Here is a 17,382-nt window from a genome sequence, read left to right as displayed (position 1 = left end):
GGACTGTAGTGGCATTGGAGTGGTTGTAAAGTGGGAGAACACTTAGTTTTACAGGCTCTCTTAGAGTGAATAGCAGTCATAGACCCACAGATTCTGTATCTTTATTCATCTGTATAAGGTAATGGTGTCACTTAAAAGGGGTTCTGGGAAAGATGCAGAGAGCAGTCTGCCCTGATCAGTTGACCTTCCAACTACAGTATTTTGTTAGTAGAAAGAGTACATTTTCTTATCAGCAAGTTTTATCCTGATAAACATGAAGAGACTTGGAGGATTAGGTTACTGTAGGGTTATGAGAGCGAGACATAGAGAAAGAAAGAGAGAGGTACAGATTGAGATAGAAAGAAAGAACAAGAGTGGGATAAAAAGAGAGAAAGAGAAATAGAGACACAGAGGTATAGGGAGGAAGAGAAGGAACATACACAAATGTAGAGAGAGAGAGATATTCTGAGATGTCTGTGTCCCCCAGTAGCCTATAGCGACAGAGATGTTCTGAGATGTCTGTGTCCCTCAGTAGCCTATAGCAACAGAGATGTTCTGAGATGTCTGTGTCCCTCAGTAGCCTATAGCAACAGATGTTCTGAGATGTCTGTGTCCTCCAGTAGCCTATAGCAACAGAGATGTTCTGAGATGTCTGTGTCCCTCAGTAGCCTATAGCAACAGAGATGTTCTGAGATGTCTGTGTCCCTCAGTAGCCTATAGCAACAGAGATGTTCTGAGATGTCTGTGTCCCTCAGTAGCCTATAGCAACAGAGATGTTCTGAGATTTTTGTGTCCCTCAGTAGCCTATAGCAACAGACGTTCTGAGATGTCTGTGTCCCCCAGTAGCCTATAGCAACAGAGATGTTCTGAGATGTCTGTGTCCCCCAGTAGCCTATAGCAACAGAGATGTTCTGAGATGTCTGTGTCCTCCAGTAGCCTATAGCAACAGAGATGTTCTGAGATGTCTGTGTCCCCCAGTAGCCTATAGCAACAGATATGTTCTGAGATGTCTGTGTCCCCCACTAGCCTATAACAACAGAGATGTTCCATCTACAACCCCAGGAACCAACACAGTCGCGAAGAGGGCGCGACAAAGCGTATTCCCCCTCAGGACGGTGAATAGAGTCGGCATGGGCCCTCAGATCCTCAAAAAGTTCTACAGCTACACCATTGAGAGCATCTTGACTGGCTGCAACACCGCTTGATATGGCAACTGCTCGGCATCCGACGGCAAGGCGCTACAGAGGGTAGTGCATACAGCCCAGTACATCACTGGGGCCGAACTCCCTGCCATCCAGGACATCTATACCAGGCGGTGTCAGAGGAAGCCCCTATGAATTGTCAAAGACTCCAGTCAACCATGTCACAGTCCGTTCTCTCTGCTACCGCACGTCAAGTGGTACAAAAGGAGACAGTGAGTCAGGGAGACTTGTGACCCTCTCCCTCTGTCATCTACTGTATCCTGCATTCCAAATGGCACCCTATTCCATATATATAGTGCACTACTTTTGACCTGGGCCCATAGAGCCTTTAGGGCGGCAGGTAGTTTAGTGGTTATTGTGTTGGGCCTGAAACTGAAAGGTCGCTGGTTTGAGTACCTGAGCTGACAAGATGAAACCTGTCGATTTGACCTTTGAGCAAGGACCTTAACCCTAATTTCCTCCAGGGACGCAGTGTTAACATGGCTGACCCTGTAAAACAACACATTTCACTGCACCTATCCAGTCCATGTGACAATTCAACATGTATTTTTTGTGTGCAGTGTGCCAGTTGGGACGCAACCTGTGTCTGCTCTGCTCAGTCATTCAAATAACATCTCGTTTTATTTGTCATATGCGCCGATTACCACAAGTGTATACTTTACCGTGAAATGCTTACTCACGACCCCTTTCCCAACGACGCACTTAAAAATTACGAACATTTGCAAATGGATGAAAAGAAAATAGTAACAAAAGAAAATAGTAACACAATAAAATAACAATAATGAGGCTTTATACAGGCCATATACAAGGAGTACCGGTACCGAGTCAGTGTAGTTGGGGTGATTGATTGAGGCAATATGTTCATGTAGGTTTGGTTAGGTTATTGGTTTGGTTATTGATTGATTGATTCAAGTACTATGTACATGTACAGTAGATGGTCTCCTCTGTCTCTGCACTGTCCTAGATAACACAAAGCCAGGCACGCAGGGCAGACAGGACACGCACTACAGAGAGATAGTTTTTTTTAGAGTGAATGAATAGCAGATAGTGAATGGACAGAGGACATGAAATATACAATTGCCACAACATTGATAGAAGAATAGGCTTCAGTGGTTGACTTCATTTGTGACACTGTGTTTAGTGTACTGTTTGGATGATGTATATGACGTGTACCTTTTGCATACTTTGTTGGATTTGTGTTCTGTTTTGATAATGCTTTTGCCCGTTTAGGCTACTATACTTTTTGATACAGTATTTGATGTGAGGTTATGTGATTGACATGTGTTTTTTGTGTGTTTGACATGACGTTGACGTGTGGTTGTGTCTTCTCCCAGGCTGCGGCTGCAGTCCTGCAGGGACTTCTGGGTCGTTGGAGGACTGTGACCCCCAGACAGGAAGTTGTCTGTGCCTTAGTCATGTGACCGGGCGAGACTGTGGTCAGTGTGAGGTGGGCTTCTTCAACCTGCAGTCTGGAGTAGGCTGTGAGAGGTACAGGAAATCCTAAAGCAATTCTGGAATCTTCTATATGGTTCTTTTGTTATGCATTCTGACTCTAAAATTGGTTCTGATCATAGAAATAGAATTAGTCATTATTATTAATGATAAACTGGGTGGTTCGAGCCATGAATGCTGATTGGCTGACAGCTGTGGAATAGCAAATCAAATCAAATCCAATTCTGGTTCTGACAGTGCAGCAATATCTAACAAATTCACAACGACTACCTTATACACACAATGTAAAAAATCAGAATATGTACATATAAATATATGGATGCACGATGGCCATGCGGCATAGGCAAGATGCAATAGATGGTATAAAATACCGTATATACATATGAGATGAGTAATATAGGATATGTAAACATTATTATAATGACTAGTGATACCATTATTAAATCTATTTATGTTTATGTTAACCTCTCTATGTTAGTGATGGCTGTTTAACAGTCTGATGGCCTTGAGATAGAAGCTGTTTTTCAGTCTCTTGGACCTGGCTTTGATGCACGTATATATCAGACCGTATACCAAGGATCTGACAAAACATTTATTTTTACTGCTCTGATTATGTTGGTAACCAGTTTATAATAGCAATAAGGTACCTCTGGGGTTGTGTCGTGTCTAAGGACAGACCTTAGCCGTGGTATATTGACCATATACAACACCCTCTTGGGCCTTATTGCTTAATTAGAATAGTAATTATTATATATCTATGGTTCCATACCTAGAAATAGAGTGGTTCTGTTTCCTTTCATTAGTAAGTGTTATGTGAATCACTTTCTACATTTCTTAGGTGCACCTGTAACCCCATTGGCTCATCATCCATGGCTTGCCACCAAATCACAGGCCAGTGTGTGTGTCGGCTGGGACTGGAGGGGCGGCTGTGCAGCACATGTCGTATGGGCTTCTATGGTTTCTCCTCACGGGGCTGCAGAGGTAGCTACAGTAGCCTATACTGTGATTGGGGCTAGAAGTCCTTATGTGCAAACACTAAGACATATCAAAACGTGCTAAAACAAGTCATTCTGATAACAATAAGAAGTTAGAAATGTAACACGCATACATGCAATGTCTAATTCTTCAACAACCAATCTATTTGTCTATATGCCATTCATGCCTCCTTTCCCCCCTCTCAATCCCTGCCTCCCCTTGTCCCTCTCTCCACCCCTGCCTCCCCCTATCCCTCTCTCCACCCCTGCCTCCCCTATCCCTCTCTCCACCCCTGCCTCCCCTATCCCTCTCTCCACCCCTGCCTCCCCCTATCCCTCTCTCCACCCCTGCCTGTCCCTCTCTCCACCCCTGCCTCCCCCTATCCCTCTCTCCACCCCTGCCTCCCCCTGTCCCTCTCTCCATCCCTGCCTCCCCCTGTCCCTCTCTCCACCCCTGCCTCCCCCTGTCCCGCTCTCCACCCCTGCCTGTCCCTCTCTCCACCCCTGCCTCCCCCTATCCCTCTCTCCACCCCTGCCTCCCCCTGTCCCTCTCTCCACCCCTGCCTCCCCCTGTCCCTCTCTCCACCCCTGCCTCCCCCTGTCCCGCTCTCCACCCCTGCCTGTCCCTCTCTCCACCCCTGCCTCCCCCTGTCCCTCTCTCCACCCCTGCCTCCCCCTGTCCCTTTCTCCACCCCTGCCTCCCCCTGTCCCACTCTCCACCCCTGCCTCCCCCTATCCCTCTCTCCACCCCTGCCTCCCCTATCCCTCTATCCACCCCTGCCTCCCCCTGTCCCTCTCTCCACCCCTGCCTCCCCATGTCCCGCTCTCCACCCCTGCCTGTCCCTCTCTCCACCCCTGCCTCCCCCTATCCCTCTCTCCACCCCTGCCTCCCCTATCCCTCTCTCCACCCCTGCCTCCCCCTGTCCCTCTCTCCACCCCTGCCTCCCCCTGTCCCACTCTCCACCCCTGCCTCCCCCTATCCCTCTCTCCACCCCTGCCTCCCCCTGTCCCTCTCTCCACCCCTGCCTGTCCCACTCTCCACCCCTGCCTCCCCCTATCCCTCTCTCCACCCCTGCCTCCCCTATCCCTCTATCCACCCCTGCCTCCCCCTGTCCCTCTCTCCACCCCTGCCTCCCCCTACCCCTCTCTCCACCCCTGCCTCCCCCTGTCCCTCTCTCCACCCCTGCCTCCCCTATCCCTCTCTCCACCCCTGCCTCCCCCTGTCCCTCTCTCCACCCCTGCCTCCCCCTGTCCCTCTCTCCACCCCTGCCTCCCCCTGTCCCGCTCTCCACCCCTGCCTGTCCCTCTCTCCACCCCTGCCTCCCCCTATCCCTCTCTCCACCCCTGCCTCCCCCTGTCCCTCTCTCCACCCCTGCCTCCCCCTGTCCCTCTCTCCACCCCTGCCTCCCCCTGTCCCGCTCTCCACCCCTGCCTGTCCCTCTCTCCACCCCTACCTCCCCCTATCCCTCTCTCCACCCCTGCCTCCCCCTGTCCCTCTCTCCACCCCTGCCTCCCCCTGTCCCTCTCTCCACCCCTGCCTCCCCCTGTCCCACTCTCCACCCCTGCCTCCCCCTATCCCTCTCTCCACCCCTGCCTCCCCTATCCCTCTATCCACCCCTGCCTCCCCCTGTCCCTCTCTCCACCCCTGCCTCCCCCTGTCCCGCTCTCCACCCCTGCCTGTCCCTCTCTCCACCCCTGCCTCCCCCATCCCTCTCTCCACCCCTGCCTCCCCCTGTCCCTCTCTCCACCCCTGCCTCCCCCTGTCCCTCTCTCCACCCCTGCCTCCCCCTGTCCCGCTCTCCACCCCTGCCTGTCCCTCTCTCCACCCCTGCCTCCCCCTATCCCTCTCTCCACCCCTGCCTCCCCCTGTCCCTCTCTCCACCCCTGCCTCCCCCTGTCCCTCTCTCCACCCCTGCCGCCCCCTGTCCCACTCTCCACCCCTGCCTCCCCCTATCCCTCTCTCCACCCCTGCCTCCCCTATCCCTCTATCCACCCCTGCCTCCCCCTGTCCCTCTCTCCACCCCTGCCTCCCCTATCCCTCTATCCACCCCTGCCTCCCCCTGTCCCTCTCTCCACCCCTGCCTCCCCCCACCCCTCTCTCCACCCCTGCCTCCCCCTGTCCCTCTCTCCACCCCTGCCTCCCCTATCCCTCTCTCCACCCCTGCCTCCCCCTGTCCCTCTCTCCACCCCTGCCTCCCCCTGTCCCTCTCTCGACCCCTGCCTCCCCCTGTCCCTTTCTCCACCCCTGCCTCCCCTATCCCTCTCTCCACCCCTGCCTCCCCCTGTCCCTCTCTCCACCCCTGCCTCCCCCATCCCTCTCTCCACCCCTGCCTCCCCCTGTCCCTCTCTCCACCCCTGCCTCCCCCTGTCCCACTCTCCACCCCTGCCTCCCCCTATCCCTCTCTCTACCCCTGCCTCCCCTATCCCTCTATCCACCCCTGCCTCCCCCTGTCCCTCTCTCCACCCCTGCCTCCCCCTGTCCCTCTCTCCACCCCTGCCTCCCCCGTCCCTTTCTCCACCCCTGCCTCCCCCTGTCCCTCTCTCCACCCCTGCCTCCCCCTGTTCCTCTCAGCCTGTAATTGCGACCCGATGGGTTCCAGCTCCATGCAGTGCCACACCAACGGCACCTGTCCCTGCCGCCAGGGCTTCGTGGGGTACAAGTGTGACCAATGTGAGCTCAACTACTTCCACAACAGAGCCACACACCAGTGTGAGGAGTGCTACGTCTGCTATGGGCTAGTCAAGGAGCAGGTAAGAGTGTTGCTCCTATCTGTCTGCTATACTCTTTTTGACCAGAAAGCATCAGATACATGTATAGTAAGAGGGGTTCTGTTTTGCTCGCTCGGATGCATTCTGTGGTGAGATAGTTACAGTGCACTGTTTGGATGCTGGAGTTATTTTGGATGAAAGTGCGAATGTAACTTACTTCTAAAGTGATTTGTTTGACAATCCGATGAAAACATCATGAGTGGTTGTGTTCATGCCACATTTAAAGTTAGTAAATTGTTACAGTTATGTTGCATGGATAAATAGTCACAAACAAAGAATTTCCAAATCTTTAGTATTTATCAACAAAATAAGTAGCAAGTTAACGGCTGGGCTCAGCACATAATGTTTTGTTTTCACAAAACTAGGATAAGACACACAAGACTATGAGCTATTACAGGGTGCTACTAATATGATACAAGAGGCTATAAGCTACTAGAGGGTGCAACTAAGATGAGACATGAGGCTATGAGCTACTAGAGGGTGCTACTAAGATGAGACACTAGGCTATGAGCTACTAGAGGGTGCTACTAAGATGAGACATGAGGCTATGAGCTACTAGAGGGTGCTACTAAGATGAGACACATGAGGCTTTAAGCTACTAAGAGGCCATATCATCATACAGGAATATATCTCAATCAATACTGGAAATAGAATCTGTGAATCTGAATGCACGCTTTCAAATCACCCACCCTGTTCATCTGGCCGCCCCTCTCATCCAACCTGCCACTCAAGCTTAGTAGTCTAACCCCCTCCGAAATCACCAATTCTCCTTCCGGTCATTTCTCCCACCGGTTGTTTCTCCCACACTAGCTGCAAGTGCTATCTGGGCCTCTCTGTGGCATGCAGGCTGAGTTTGTTTCAGGTTTTGATGTCACGTGCCCAAGTACAGGGAAATGCCTTTCTTGCAAGCTCTAATCCCAACTAAGCAGTAATCAATATCAATATAGTACTACAAATAAAATCTGATACAACAAAAACACACAATAAATAAAAATATGCAATAACACGAGAAAGTAAAAGCTATATACATGGTCAGTTCCAATACCATATTTACAATTTGCAGGGATACTGAAGTGATAGAGGTAGATACAGTATGTATAGGGGGGGGGTATGTTGACTAGCCATCTTAAAAATAAATACAAGGTTTAACTCGGATAGTCAGTGTAGCCATTTTGTTAGCTGTTTAGCAGTATTATGGGTTGGGGATAGAAGCTGTTCAGGGGCCTGTTGGTGTCAGAGCCTGATGCACCGGTACCACTTATCATGCGGAGCAGAGAGAACAGTATATGGCTTGGATGGCTGGAGTCTTTCATGATTTTCCGGACCTTCCTTTCTCCCCACCTGATATAGAGGTCCTGGATGGCAGGTAGCTCGGCCCCAGTGAAGTACTGGGCTGTCCGCAACACCCTCTGTAGCACCATGCAATCGAGGGCGGTGCTGTTGTAAAATAATGGAATTACAAAATATCTAAGTATTTAAAATACAGTAGAATAGAATACAGTATATACATATGAAATAAGTAAAGCAGTATGTAAACATTATTAAAGTGATTAGTGTTCCCATTATTAAAGTGACCAATGATTCCATGTCTATGTGTATAGGGCAGCAGCCTCTAAGGTGCAGGGTTGAGTAACCGGGTGGGAGCCGGCTAGTGATGGCTATTTAGCAGTCTGATGGCCTTAAGATAGAAGCTGTTTTTCAGTCTCTTTCCCAGCTTTGATGGCACCTGTACTTGATGGCACCTGTACTGACCTCACCTTCTGTATGGTAGCGGGGTGAACAGGCAGTGGCTCGGGTGGTTGATGTCCTTGACGATCTTTTTGGCCTTTTCGTGACATCGGGTGCTGTAGATGTCCTGGAAGGCAATGCAGTGTGCCCCCGGTGATGCGTTGTGCAGACCTCACCACCCTCTGGAGAGCCCTGCGGTTGCAGGTGGTGCAGTTGCCGTACCAGGCAGTAAGGAACTTGGCGTACACTGCGGCCCCGTCGATGTGGCTATTGGGGCGTGCTCCCTCTGCTGTTCTCTGAAGTCCACGATCAGCTCCTTCATTTTGTTGACGTTGAGGGAGAGGTTATTTTCCTGGCACCACACATCCAGGGCCCTCACCTCCTCCCTGTAGGCTGATCCGTCATTGTTGGTAATCAAGCCTACTACATCATCCACAAACATAATTTATTCAGTCTGGATAGCTTTAAGCAGTATGTAGATGCAAGCCTTGTCTTTAAGATCCTGCATGGTCTTGCCCCTCCACCTCTATGCCGGCATATCATGCTCAAGGAAAGCACCTCCATGATAACAAGGGCAACTAGAGGGGTAAGAGGCACTGTCACACCTTCTTCACGTCTGTGCGTGTGTGGACCATTTTAAGCCCTTAGTGATTTGGAGGAGGGACGAGCAACTCGAAGCTCTCGACCCGCTCCCCTGCGTCTTACTTAGGGCACAGCCATCATAGTTAAAGGTCTTACCTACCTGGCACTCATGAGAGTATTTGTAACCCCTCCCCTTGCACACTGGCACAGTTAAATTACTGTAAATGTCTTTACTATAAAACCCAGAAAAACATTTCACATATACGAGGCCCATTATACCCCCCCCCCCCCCGCTGTTGTTATTGACCCATCGCCATTGCATAATGAAATTTGCTCCAAAACAACAATTAGTAAGTCTATTCAAACTCCTACCCAAGGGTGTGTTTGTAGTCTAACAATGGTGGCCATCTGGCCTCTTCAAAAACCAAGATAAATAATAAATCAGACTGAAGTCAATGTGAAGTCACTGATACAAAAACAGCAACAGAAATAGACGCTGACTGCATCCCAAATGGTGAAAAGTAGTGCACTGCACTATATAGGGAACAGGGTGCCATTTGGAAAGCAGACAGTTGCTTTAATGATCTAGTTTATTTCTCATGTCTCCAGAGATTAGCACCAAATACATGTCCCATACAGTATGTTCCAGACTCATTACAGTGGCGGCTCTCTGCAGGCAAATCTAATAGCAGAATTTTGTCGTTTCTGTAAAGTATACTTGTTCTTGCTAAAGTAGTTTGTGTTTTCTCTCTCATCTCTTTGTCTCTCTCTCTCACTGCTGGCTTTCTGCACACCTTCATCCCTTCTAAAGACAGCAGAGAAAAAAAGGGGGTGGAGAGAGGTAGAGGGACAGTGAAGAAAAGGGAAGGAATCCTTTCCTTTCCTCACTTGTGCTGTATGAAGGAGAATTTAAAACACAAGATACACCATTGTCTTATATTGTGAGTAGCCTAATTGTGGTACTTGGCCTAGATTAAGAACTGTGATTTTACCTATGGGGGGCTGCAGTGAATAAATTAAAGGGTATTATTATAATTTTTGTAAATTAACCTTTATTTAACTAGGCAAGTCAGTTAAGAACAAATTCTTATTTACAATGACATCCTACCCCGGCCAAACCCAGACAACACTGGGCAAATTGTGCACCACCTATGGGGCTCCCAATCACGGCCGGATGTGATACAGCCTGGATTTGAACCAGGGACTGTAGTTACACATCTTGCACAGAGATGCAGTGCCTTAGACCACTGTGCCACTCAGGAGTAAAGGTGTGCCATCTCCACCAACCTGCTCAACTGCTAGTGCTTAGCAGCGACACACACACACACAAACTAACACACAGTTTGAGCCTGCTAGTTGCCTACTCTGAGCGTGTTTGGCACCCCAGCCAGTAATGTGTTTAATCACAGAGGCCCGGCTTTATATTTGTTTTATCATTGACAATCTCTCCCACAAATCCTCCATTGTCTGCTGTTCTGGTGTTTTCCTATACAGGCAGGGAGGCTGAAGGCTCGGCTGCAGGATTTGGAGAATCTCCTAGCACGCTTCGACTGCCGGAGTGGCTACGGGAACCACCATGTGCGGGAGTATCACATGCGACAGCTTCACGAGCGACAGCATCACGAGCGTGGGCATCAGGCGGAGGACAGCCTGCCCAATGCGCTGGAGGACTTCCTGGCTATCCAAGGTAACCAATCATCAGCCACCCACTCATTCCACACGACCAATCAGAAAGCATTCTAACAGTTTGTCCTTTTCATTCAACCAGTCATATCAGCCGAAATCTGACTGCCAATGCTGTTTACCACTGTGCTCCTATTTGGCCATTATACCTGACACATGGCCTAGTTCATACTGTAGATAACAATACCATCATGCTATCCCATACTAGACTGTCTAGTATACCTAGAATAGTGGACACCAAGCTGCACCCGGAATGACTGTCCGTGCCTAGCTGACTCTGTTCAGCTTGACATTGTTAAATATGTAACACAACAATATAATGATAAAACCAAACATAATGGGATGGAAAGAGACAGAATCAGCATGAATCAGGAGTCAACCAGCCTTACAATCTTCTCTCCACACTTGCTGACTTTCTCATTATCTTATGAGCAGAGGGGAAAAAGTACCATAAAAGGCTTACAGGCTCATTGACATAGATCGAATGGAGGCTAAATTCCAACAATACAGTTCATAGCAGGCAGGACTGTGTGTGACCATCTTAATCCCTGTTTGTATGACAGACATGCAGCTAGCGAATTTTTAATCCCTCTTCTTCATTATGATGAGAACTCTAATCAGGATTATGCCTGTCCGACCGCTCCCCACAGCACGCTGGCCACATTACTAAAAAGTCTACACTGCTCTGTAGTAACCAAAAAAGTGTTAAACAAATCAAAATATATTTGAGATTTGAGATTCTTTAAAGTAGCCACCCTTTGCCTTGATGACAGCTTTGCACACTTTTAGTATTCTCTCAACCAGCTTCATGAGGTAGTCACCTGGAATGCATTTATATTAACGGGTTTGCTTTGTTACAAGTTCATTTGTGGAATTTCTTTCCTTCTTAATGCGTTTGAGCCAATCAGTTGTGTTGTGACAAGGTAAGGGTGGTATACAGAATATAGCCCTATTTGGTAAAAGACGAAGTCCATATTATGGCAAGAACAGCTCAAATAAGCAAAGAGAAATTACAGTCTATCATTACTTCATGACATGAAGGTCAGTCAACGCAGAACATTTCCAGAACTTTGAAAGTTTCTTCAAGTGCAGTCACAAAAACCATCAAGCGCCCTGACGAAACTGTCTCTCATGAGGACCACCACAGGAAAGGAAGACCCAGAGTTACCTCTGCTGTGGTATGATGAAACTGGCTCTTATGAGGACCACCACAGGAAAGGAAGACCCAGAGTTACCTCTGCTGTGGTATGATGAAACTGGCTCTCATGAGGACCGCCACTGGAAAGGAAGACCCAGAGTTACCTCTGCTGCAGAGGATAAGTTCATTAGAGTTAACTGCACCTCAGATTGCAGGCCAAATAAATGCTTTACATAGTTCAAGTAACAGACACATCTCAACATCAACTGTTCAGAGGGGGCTGCGTGAATCAAGCCTTCATGGTTGAATTGCTGCAGAGAAACCACCACTAAAGGACACCAATAAGAATAAGAGACTTGCTAGGGCCAAAACACATGAGCAATGGATTTTAGACAAGGGGAAATCTGTCTTTTGGTCTGATGAGTCCAAATTTGAGATTTTCTGTTCCATCCACTGTGTCTTTGTGAGATGCAGAGTAGGTGAACGGATGATCTCTGCATGTGTGGTTCCCACCGTGAAGCATGGAGGAGGAGGTGTGATTGTCTGGTGGTGCTTTGCTGGTGACACTGTATGTGATTTATTTAGAATTCAAGGCACACTTAACCAGCCTGACGACCAAAGCATTCTGCAACGATACGCCATGCCATTTGGTTTGTGCTTAGTAGGACTATCATTTGTTTTCAACAGGACAATGACCCAACACACCTCCAGGCTGGGTAAAGGCTATTTGACCAAGAAGGAGAGTGATGAAGTGCTGCATCAGATGACCTGGCCTCCACAATCCCCCGATCTCAACCCAATTGAGATGGTTTGGGATGAGTTGGACCACAGAGCGAAGAATAAGCAGACGACAAGTGCTCAGCATATGTGGGAACTCCTTCAAGATAGTAAAAAAAAAAAAAAAATTGAATGAGTAGGTGTGTCCAAACTTTTGACTGGTACTGTACATACACGCACACACCCACATACACAGAGAGTGAGAGCGCGAGAGTGAGAGCGCGAGAGTGAGAGAAAGAGAGTGAGAGAAAGAGAGAGAGAGAGACAAACACACAAACGCAGGATAACATCCCACAGAGGATGCAGTAAACACCCTCCTCTCACAGATAGAGCCAGAAGGTCACACCAGCGAGGCACACTGCAATAAACAACTTAACCATAAAGCTACAACAATAACCAAAGGCACCCGGACATACAGAGAGCGTTTTTAGCACAAACAGTGAATTCAGTCTGAATTGAGGACTGACCACATGCAATCCATGATCATATGTAGGCCGTCATTGTAAATAAGAATTTGTTCTTAACTGACTTGCCTAGTTAAATAAAGGTTAACAAAAATAATATCAAATCAAAGGCAACAGTTCCACTACGAAGTCCTACTATAAAGGGGCCGGCAGTACTTCTGTCCTAAATAACAATAACATAACAATCAAAAGGATCCATTTAACGATCCATGCTGTGTGTTTTTCTATCACATCAGTGTTTTTCTGTTTCTCTGCAGAGGCAAAGGAAGCCTTGGTTAAACAGTTTGCTCTCATGGAGACATCTACACACGCTCTCTCAGCCCAGCTGCACAATGTTACCCCAGCTATGAACTGTAGTGCCAGCATGGAAAAAGAGCAGGAGGAGGAGAAAAAAGAGAAGGGGAAGGAGGACGGGCGGGGAACATTGTGTAGTACCCTTGGCGACGCTCTATCAGTGGTCAGAAGTGCACAGACACAGCTGAAGCAGGCAACACTGGACCTGGACAACATGGTCAGTGGGACATTTACTCTCACTTTGGCTATGTCCTAATTACAGATGTCAGATCTTAATTTGAGCCAGTTTACTACAACCAGGAAATAATCCTACAGCAACAGGAAATGTGAATTATAATTATTTTAATTCATCAACATTTTTGTAGGGGTTGATGCATTTTTCGTAAGGGAAAATGATGTCTGAAATTTCAAAGTAGAAATTTTAAACCTCAAACACACTACAATTATTAAATTCTGAAACAGGATGGTCAAATTAAGATCCTACATCTGTATTTCTCCTTCCTTTCAAAGTGTGCACTTGTTCACTTCCCTTCACTGATTTGAAAGTAAATGACTGGCATAAGAAATATGGTGGAAACTCACACTAGCCATGCCTCTACCAATCCAAGGCTATTGTGTTTGTGGGAAGTAGTGAACGTGTGCACATTTCAGTAGAATTTATTGGGACACAGCCACTGTCTCTGACACATCAATGCCTGCTGTTGAGTCATTTGAAGCAGTCATAACTCTAGTTTATCTTATTATAGTATCAGTATCAGCAGTATCATACATTAATGTATACAGTAGAGCTCACATGTATATAGTAGAGTTCACACGTATACAGTAGAGTTCACACACTATATGCACTATATGTTGACGAGGTCGATAGTCATTTGTCCATTTCAAGTATTTTGCCATTTTTTATCCTGGGAAGGATACTGATGATTCAGTAGAGGTGTAACGTATTGATCCACAGTGATGGCTAAAGTGCAGTATTTCTCCCTCTGAAGCTCCATATCCCTACCATAGAGAGAGAGCAGAGAGAGAGCACACAGTTTCTCTGACTGACGCTCAAATGAAATGAACAATTTGTTCTGCACCCACAGCTCAAGCTTTTCCCAGTCGCTCCATGCTCACTAGCAGCAGCTTGGAATCTATTATGAATATGGCTGCCATGTTATGTGGTTTTGGGGAAATGAGAGCGCTTGTTTTGGTGGTGTGTGTGTGTGTGTCTGTGTGTGTCTGTGTCTGTGTGTGTGTGTGTGTGTGTGTGTGTGTGTGTGTGTGTGTGTGTGTGTGTGTGTGTGTGTGCGTGCGCGCGCGTGCGTGCGTGCATGCGTACGTGCAAGCCTGGAGCCAGAGCATTGCAATTCCGCATTAACAAGCAGAACGGCTCTGAAATAGGAAGAGAACATCTTTGCTTGTCATATACTGTGATTCACTTTCCTCTATTTTATTAGCACTTTCTCAAAAGAAATGTCACACAGTGAAATAGTCAACATTTATGCACTAGGACTTATAAATGGAAACATTGACTCTGTATACGTTAGTGAGTGAATATGTGCTGTAGTTGGAGCCTTCAGTATGACTTTCTGAAATGACTTTATTGAGTCAGTCTACTTTCTGTGAGTTTAACACTGGTCCTGGGCTCATGTAAGGTTAGCTAATAACTGTGCATGGTCACGATTCAGGTTTTAAATCAACTGACGTCACATCCCATCCAGAGCATGTGTAGCACCTTGTCCTTAGACAGTTTCCTTTTGTCTGCTAGCCTGCCACCTCTGCACGCTTTCATTTGATTCATTTTTTCTATGCTTTTCCAAAGGTCATTCCTTTCGAGGTGCCACCGGTGCCCAACCGATGGAACTCAGCGGTGAACCAATCAGAGGTCCTTATGAAAAGGTAAGTCAGTGGAGTTCAATAGACTTTAAGTGGCCAATTATGGCAAACAAAGGTCATCTCCCCTAATGTAGGCCCTGCCTCTTCCATCTGTCAATCGCACAATGGCTGGCCTGCCACAGACACCCTCAATCAATGACAACAATACAAAAGCTTATTATGCAGAAGTAATACATGAAGTCTAGGGAGAGGAAATGGAGAGATTAACTCAATAGCTGGAATCCATTTGACTTCTCCTCAGCAGACCAGTTGTTTTTTTGTCAAATAATTGAAAGCGTTTCATCAAACCTGCCTGGAGTGCCAGATGGGCAGGGTTTGGGCTTGCATTTTTGGTTCTATTCAGTTCCATTGCGGCAGACAAGATCAACCAAGCTGAAGTCAAACAAACACTATTTGAACCCAGGTGTGGTTGTCAGGCCCATACATCTAATACCCTATCTGTTTTTCCCTCTATCTGTCAGCCACACAGAGATGTCTGGTCGTATAGAGTCTATAGCTACCAAGGCATTCATGGCCTCCAACCAGACCTACTCTCTACTGATGGACCTACTGGAGGACAACTCTACAAAGGAATACATCAGCAACCTCACAGAGCAGTGAGTAACTACACATTTCTCACACACACACACACACACACACACACACACACACACACACACACACACACACACACACACACACACACACACACACACACACACACACAGGCACAGACACACATCATGAAGTGCTTCGAGAGGCTAGTAAAAGACCATATCACCTCCTCCTTCCCCGACACACTCGGCCCTCTCCAATTCGCCGATACCCCTGACAGATCCACGGACGACGCAATCGACAATGAACTGAACACTGCCCTTACCCACCTGGACAAAAGGAATACGCATGTGAGGATGCTGTTCATTGACTACAGCTCAGCCTTCAATAATATAGTGCCCTCTAAGCTCACCACAAAGCTAACGGCCCTGGGACTGAACTCCTCCCTATGCAACTGGGTCCTGGACTTCCTGACGGGACACCTCCAGAGGGTGAAGATAGGCAACATTACCTCCTCGACACTGATTCTCAACACAAGGGCCCCACTAGGGTTCATACTCAGTCCCCTCCTGTACTCCCTGTATACCCACGACTGCGTGGCCACACACAGTTCCAACTCCATCATCAAATTTGCTGACGACACAACAGCAGTAGGCCTGAATACCAACAAAAACGAGATGGCCTACAGGGAAGAGGCAGGCACTCTGACAACATGGGACCACTTCACGTTTCTTGACGTACACACTTCAGAGGAGCTGAAATGGTCAAACCACACGGACACCGTGGTGAAGAAGCCACGACAGCGACTCTGGCCTGTCCCCGAGGGCCCTTACAGTGTTCTACAGGAGCACCATCGAGAGCATACTGACGAACTGCATCACAGCCTGGTATGGCATCTCCACCGCCGCGGACCACAAGGTGCTACAGAGGGTGGTACACTCAGCCAAACGCACCATTGGGTGCACACTGTCTGCCCTCCAGGACACTTACAATACCAGGTATCGCAGGAAGGCCAAGAATATCATCAGGGACCCGAGCCACCCAAGCCATGGCCTGTTCTCCCTGCTTCCATCACTCAGACACAGGCAGTACAGGAGCATCATGGCAAGAACTGTAAGACTGGCCAATAGCTTCTACCTCCAGACCATCAGACTGCTGAATAACCACAACTAGTCAGCAACCTGCTCCCACTGTCTCCCTCCTGCCACCCCCCTGCTGCTCCCCCCCTGCTTCCACCACAATGGAAATGTATCATTGCCACAGTTGTTAATATGTCCTGCATTTTTGGGGCTCAGAGCTCAAGAATTACACTGTACCCTGTAATACATCTGTAACCCTGTACATTTGACTTTTAAACGCTCTAATCTTTAATCTAAACATACCTACAAACCTACACAGTACACACGCAGATACACACACTCTCTCTCTCTTTCTTGCCCCACCATTCCTCCAACACAACATAATTTTAAAGGCTCAATATGAGGTGCAAAAAAAACCTGTTAACCTGCATGGATAAAAACAGAAGCAATATCTCAACACAGCACTTCATTTACACAATGTTGTTGCTCCTCTCCTTTTCTCCTCGGTATATTTCTCCCAAATAGGACCCAGGTGTGGTGTTAGCTGTAGTGGTGCCCCACAAAACAAGGTCATGAATCCTACTCTTTATAGCAGCTGTTTAGAGCACACTGGAGTTAGCCTGGGTACCAGTCTCTTTAGCTAACATTCCACTCCTTGCCACTCCTTGTCATTGCCAAAGAGACTGGCCTTTCGGCAATCTCAAAGTTCAATATGCAGACGGATTTACCGCAGTTGCTGATTGGGAGTTGGAAACAACATTCATATTTTCCATGACAAAGTTTCTGAATGGACATGGAGAGAATTAGTGAACTCACACAGACACACACACCCTAAAAAGACTCATCAAT

At 47.8% G+C, this 17,382-nt stretch overlaps 1 protein-coding gene across 1 annotated transcript in view; it reads left to right on the top strand.

Annotated features, from left to right (window-relative positions):
- LOC110523381 (laminin subunit gamma-3) overlaps positions 1–17,382 on the top strand; it is a 202,909-nt gene that overhangs the window by 154,229 nt on the left and 31,298 nt on the right. Inside the window, exons 15-21 of the mRNA XM_090234139.1 lie at positions 2,516–2,669; positions 3,472–3,614; positions 6,180–6,358; positions 10,181–10,373; positions 13,006–13,259; positions 14,847–14,923; positions 15,382–15,516. Of these exons, the coding sequence (XP_090090265.1) occupies positions 2,516–2,669; positions 3,472–3,614; positions 6,180–6,358; positions 10,181–10,373; positions 13,006–13,259; positions 14,847–14,923; positions 15,382–15,516 (1,135 nt within the window). The remainder of the gene's footprint in view (positions 1–2,515; positions 2,670–3,471; positions 3,615–6,179; positions 6,359–10,180; positions 10,374–13,005; positions 13,260–14,846; positions 14,924–15,381; positions 15,517–17,382) is intronic.

The sequence above is a fragment of the Oncorhynchus mykiss genome, chromosome 5 (genome assembly GCF_057628025.1).
Source record: "Oncorhynchus mykiss isolate SJ-2025 chromosome 5, ASM5762802v1, whole genome shotgun sequence".
Lineage (NCBI taxonomy): Eukaryota > Metazoa > Chordata > Actinopteri > Salmoniformes > Salmonidae > Oncorhynchus > Oncorhynchus mykiss.
This window is presented reverse-complemented; position numbering and strand designations above follow the sequence as displayed.